This window comes from Acomys russatus, chromosome 24 (genome assembly GCF_903995435.1).
Source record: "Acomys russatus chromosome 24, mAcoRus1.1, whole genome shotgun sequence".
Lineage (NCBI taxonomy): Eukaryota > Metazoa > Chordata > Mammalia > Rodentia > Muridae > Acomys > Acomys russatus.
The window spans coordinates 12006321-12011244 of record NC_067160.1 but is presented as its reverse complement, the minus strand read 5'-3'; the positions used below and the strand labels follow the sequence as shown (position 1 = coordinate 12011244).

Here is a 4924-nt window from a genome sequence, read left to right as displayed (position 1 = left end):
TTGCTCCCTCTGCTTTCTGAAATGGAAATATGTAATGGTGGAGACAAAGCCTTTGGGGAGGGTCTCTTCTGACTAAACTGCTTGTTTGGGGCAGCCAGGGAGGGGAGGGGGCAGGAGAAAGGAGATGGGAGGGGGAAAGCTGGAGAGGACCTAGGGTGCTAGAATATGGTGCGAAGAGGGATGATTCAGCCTGGGAATTCAGTCTTCATAACTGGGAGGAATGGTCTCCCTTCTCCTTCCCTCTAAGCCCGTTAATATAGTTGCATCCTCAGAGGGATGAGTCTTGCCCTAGCTCCAGCCTGGTAAGTAAGCCTATGCCCTGTGCTGTTTTTTTTTTTTTGTTGTTGTTGTTGTTTTGTTTTTGTTTTTGTTTTTTGTTTTGCTTTCAGCTCCCCATTGTGTGCTTTCTTCCCTTTGGTTTTGGCTCTGTTATTTTTAATGCTTTCAGTGAGCTCTTGATGACTTCTGGCTGGGGAACCCATCTTCAGGGACTAGGTTGGAACTAGTATGGCCCACCTGGGACCTGCCTGGCCTCCTTTGCAGGAGCAAGCACCAGCTTAGCATGGCACCGGATCCAAGTGTGTCTCCCCTTTTTTCCTCATTTCATCCTCCCAAGCTCAAGACAACCAGGCCCAGCGAAGCCAAGGTTGGGTGAGTTTTCCCATGTTCCTTTACCTTGGTTCCATCCTGAAAGGGATTAATATTCAGCCATCACCTTTCAGTGGCCCACATACATTTTTAAAGGGGGAAAATGGAAATATTCTCCCCAGTCACATCTCTCACTGTTTAATTACAAAATGCTTATTGCAGCCATTGTATCTGAGCAGTCAGGTAACTACTGCAAGCATTTGCAAATGAACATGTTTTCCCAACAAGTCTGTCCAATGGACCTTCTACACACATAGGTTGGAAAATTCAAATCAGCCTCTGCAGAATCTGTACCATTGAGGCCAGATTCATCTAGTAATGTCAGGAAAAGGAGAAGAGGTTCTTGTGGGAATAGATGAGTAAACTCATTGCCCCTGGTCCGGCCTGTGGTTTTAACTCATCTCCAAAGAGTTTCACAAAACAGGATTAAAAAAAAAAAAAAAAAAAAAAAAAAAAAAAAAAAAAAAAAGAACGGGCTTTCCCCCTTCCTCAAAGAACAGCCCATTTAGGCTCTCTGAGCGTCAGAGCCCCCCCCCCACCAACCTTTGGGATGCATAGCATTTATTGTTTTAAACTTCCTCCCCCAAACTGCAAATCCTCCCATGTTCCAAATCAGATCCCTTTAGGGACATATTTCCTGGAGCTGGTAGAGAGAGGAGGTGTCTGATTCAATACTAGCTGGATAGGACTGGACTAAATTTGCCCTTCACTTACCTTGAATGGGCAAAAGAAGTAGAGCAATTTTAACCTCTGCGTTTCTTTCAGCGATGTGGGGAGCGCCATTAGCTGCTGATAGGGGGAAACCTGTGCTACAGGAAAGGGCCAGGCCCCTGAAACAAAATCAGACAGCCATTCGCAAAGGCAATCAATCAGGTCCTAAGTAGCCATTTGCCCCCTTTCTTTCCGGGGCTGGAGGTGGGCTGTGAGCCCTCCAAGGGTGCGCTGGGCAACTTGTAGAACGAGGAATATGCCCTCTCAGCCGCCGCCGCCTCTGGCGCCCGGCTTTTGTCTCGACTCCCAGCCGGGCTTTGTACCATGGATTTGGGAGTGACAATGGGCATTTCTCTCAGATTCAAGGCTGCCGGGCCTTACCTCGGTAGGCAAAGGGGGAAATTGGAAAGGGAGTGGCTCGAGGACCTGTCCTTTCATCTGGATTTTGAAGACGTCTTCAGAATCCGTTTGCAGGCCTCTCAGTGTGAAAGGCGTGCAGAGGCCCTGCCCCTGGAGATGCGCTTCCCAGAGGCCTCACTGAGGCAGAGCTAATGCAGCCAGTGAGAACCAGCCTCCTGGCGTTTGGGTTTTTCCCTTTGTGCCATGTTTTCTTCCAGGGCCATTCCAGAAGGCTGGGGAAAAGATTGAGGCATCTATTGGCTCCTTGAGACTTCAGTGCTCACCACCCATCCGAAGGCAGAGAGAGGCCGCTCTTGCAGAGGCCGCGCTGAGCTGGACCAGGCCCGGGAGTCCGGTTGCCCCAGATCACTCCTTGGACCTGGGGTGTGTGCCTAGCCTCACGTCGAGGGTATACGTGTGGCTGCACGGGGAGTGTGTGAATGTGGTAGAAGGAGGGGCCCTCCTAGCTGCTCCATCCGTCCGTTTTATTAGGGACACATTAATCTATAATCAAATACACCTCATAAAATTTTTATTGAAAGGCATAATATCATTACAGAGGTCTTCCACCTGTTTTAAACAACACGACAAGCTGTGAGAGAGCGTGTGTGGGTATGTGTGGGGAGGGGTGGGTTTAGGTAAGAAAAGAGGCAAGGGAAGAACAACTCCCCTTGGGCGCCAGGGGGCCCGCCCTAAAAGGCCCGCCTGCCTGAGGCCGCACTGGGCCGGGAGCCTCCAACTACTCCCGGCTTTGGATAAACGCCTATGTCTGTGCCCTGGAAGCCCGACCCGCGGCTCAGAGCCCAGGAGTCCAAGAGCCAGAGCCCGGGAGGAGATGGCAGGACCCAGAGCCGCAAGAAGAGATGAACAAATAGTCCCCAGCGCCTCCTGCGGCCGCAGTTAGGCCTGTGGTCTCGGCTGCCACCCGGGCGGGCTAAGCCGGGCTTGGCCGGGCTGGCTGGCTCGTGGACCTGGGCCCGACAGCTCTAATTGCAACGCTCCTGATGATGATGATTTTTTTTTTTTTAAATCACAGCAGCCCCCAGTTTAGCGGACTGATTTACTCCGGGTATTGGTAAATATGATCACGTGGGCCGCGCGACCAATGGTGGTGGCTGCAGCCTGCGAACTAGTCGGCGGCTTGGGCGCCGGCGAGGAGCGGCTCGGCGGCGGGCAGTGTAACCTTGGGTGGGAGCGCGCGGCGCCTCAACATGTCGTCCAGTGGCACCCTCAGCAACTACTACGTGGACTCGCTAATAGGCCATGAGGGCGACGAGGTGTTCGCCGCCCGCTTTGGGCCACCAGGGCCAGGGACCCAGGGCCGGCCCACAGGTGTGGCCGATGGCCCTGCCACCGCCGCCGAGTTCGCCTCGTGTAGTTTTGCCCCCAAATCGTCCGTGTTCTCCGCCTCGTGGTCCGCGGTGGCCGCCCAGCCCCCAGCGGCGGCGACGATGAGCGGCCTGTACCACCCGTACGTGTCCCCGCCGCCCCTGGCCTCCGCCGAGCCTGGCCGCTACGTGCGCTCCTGGATGGAGCCGCTGCCGGGCTTCCCTGGCGGCACGGGTGGTGGCGGTGGCAGTGGTGGCGGCGGTGGCGGAGGCCCGGGTCCCGTTTCCAGCCCCGGCGGCCCAGCCAACGGGCGCCACTACGGGATTAAGCCTGAAACCGGAGCGGCCCCGGCTCCCGCCGCAGCCTCCACCTCCTCCTCCACCTCCTCGTCCTCCTCCTCCAAACGGACTGAGTGCTCCGTGGCCCGAGAGTCCCAGGGGAGCAGCGGCCCAGAATTCCCGTGCAACTCGTTCCTGCGGGACAAGGCGGCGGCAGCGGCGGGAGGGAATGGGCCCGGGGTGGGAATCGGGACTGGGCCAGGGGCGGGAGGCTCGTCCGAGCCCTCAGCTTGCAGCGATCACCCGAGCCCGGGTTGCCCGCTGAAGGAGGAGGAGAAGCAGCAGCCGCAGCCGCCGCAGCAGCAACTTGACCCAAGTAAGTGCAAAAGAAATTGCCCCCTGATTTATTGCTGAAACCTGTAAGGCTCGAATGTGCAAAACTGATAGTTTTACTAACCTATAAAAACGTCTAGACGCCTACCCAAGCCTAGGCGAGCAACACGCATCCATAAAAAACTTCCCATAACCACCTACCTTAGGCGCGCGGTTTGTACGGTAAACAGAGCGCGGGCATTAAGGCTTTTTATGATAATTCCCCCAAGTTGTGAAAAGCGTCCATCCTTGGTGAAATTAATTTAACGACCTCTCTTCCCCACCCTGTCGTCTCTCCCTGCTTCCCCTCCGCCCCTCGCCTCCCTGTCTTCTTCCTAGACAACCCCGCAGCGAACTGGATCCATGCTCGCTCAACCCGGAAAAAGCGCTGTCCCTACACCAAATACCAGACGCTAGAGCTGGAGAAAGAATTCCTTTTCAACATGTACCTCACCCGGGACCGGCGCTACGAGGTTGCTAGGATTCTGAACCTTACAGAGAGACAAGTCAAAATCTGGTTCCAGAACCGTAGAATGAAAATGAAAAAGATGACCAAGGAGAAATGTCCCAAAGGAGACTGACCCAGTGCGGTCCTGGCCGGCAGCGCTCAAAGGCGGCGTGTTTTGTTTTTGTTTTCGTTCTTTGTGGGTGCTTGATTCAGAAACTCTGCAGCGACTTGGACCTTTCTTCTTCTTCTTCTTCTTCTTCTTCTTCTTCTTCTTCTTCTTCTTCTTCTTTTAGGTAGAAGTGACTGTGTGGTTGGTCTCTGTGAGTTGTTTGGGGGACACTGTATTTGCTCGCATATGTACTGGAGAAACCAAGTGGTTTTGGATTTTTGTCTTATCCCATCCCCCACCCCCATTTTCCTACTCCGTTGTTTCCTTGGGAAGTGCTATATTTTGTGAGTGCACGCAGGCTTGATGAAGCCCTCTCCTGTGTAAATGCCCCTCATGTCTCTGAAAAGTGCTGTAGTTTAGTCTAACCCCATCCAGCCTCCCAACAGGGCCAACTATCCAATTCCGAGACTCTGAAAGCCGAGGGAAACGGTGGGACACCCCCAACCCACCCCATGCTCTCCCGTACCAAACTCAACCCAGCTGCTCACCGCAGGAAATCCCCTGTCTTCGGGGAGCCCACGGGCTGATTTCCAGAGAGGCCTACTAAGAAGTCCTGGGCCCTGGGGCGCG

At 54.4% G+C, this 4924-nt stretch overlaps 1 protein-coding gene across 1 annotated transcript; it reads left to right on the top strand.

The window, feature by feature from the left end:
* The first annotated feature begins 2118 nt into the window (after nt 1-2118).
* Hoxd9 (homeobox D9) lies at nt 2119-4924 on the top strand. Its single transcript, XM_051167161.1, has 2 exons — nt 2119-3741; nt 4077-4924. The coding sequence occupies exons 1-2, from the start codon at nt 2970-2972 to the stop codon at nt 4316-4318; spliced, it is 1014 nt and encodes a 337-aa protein (XP_051023118.1). The 5' UTR covers nt 2119-2969; the 3' UTR covers nt 4319-4924.

Bases quoted from the DNA above. Each gene is read 5' to 3' on its own strand.
- Hoxd9 (XM_051167161.1), top strand. From the start codon at position 2,970: ATGTCGTCCAGTGGCACCCTCAGCAACTACTACGTGGACTCGCTAATA. The intron at 3,742-4,076 runs GTAAGTGCAAAA...TCTTCTTCCTAG, and splicing joins GCAGCAGCAACTTGACCCAA to ACAACCCCGCAGCGAACTGG.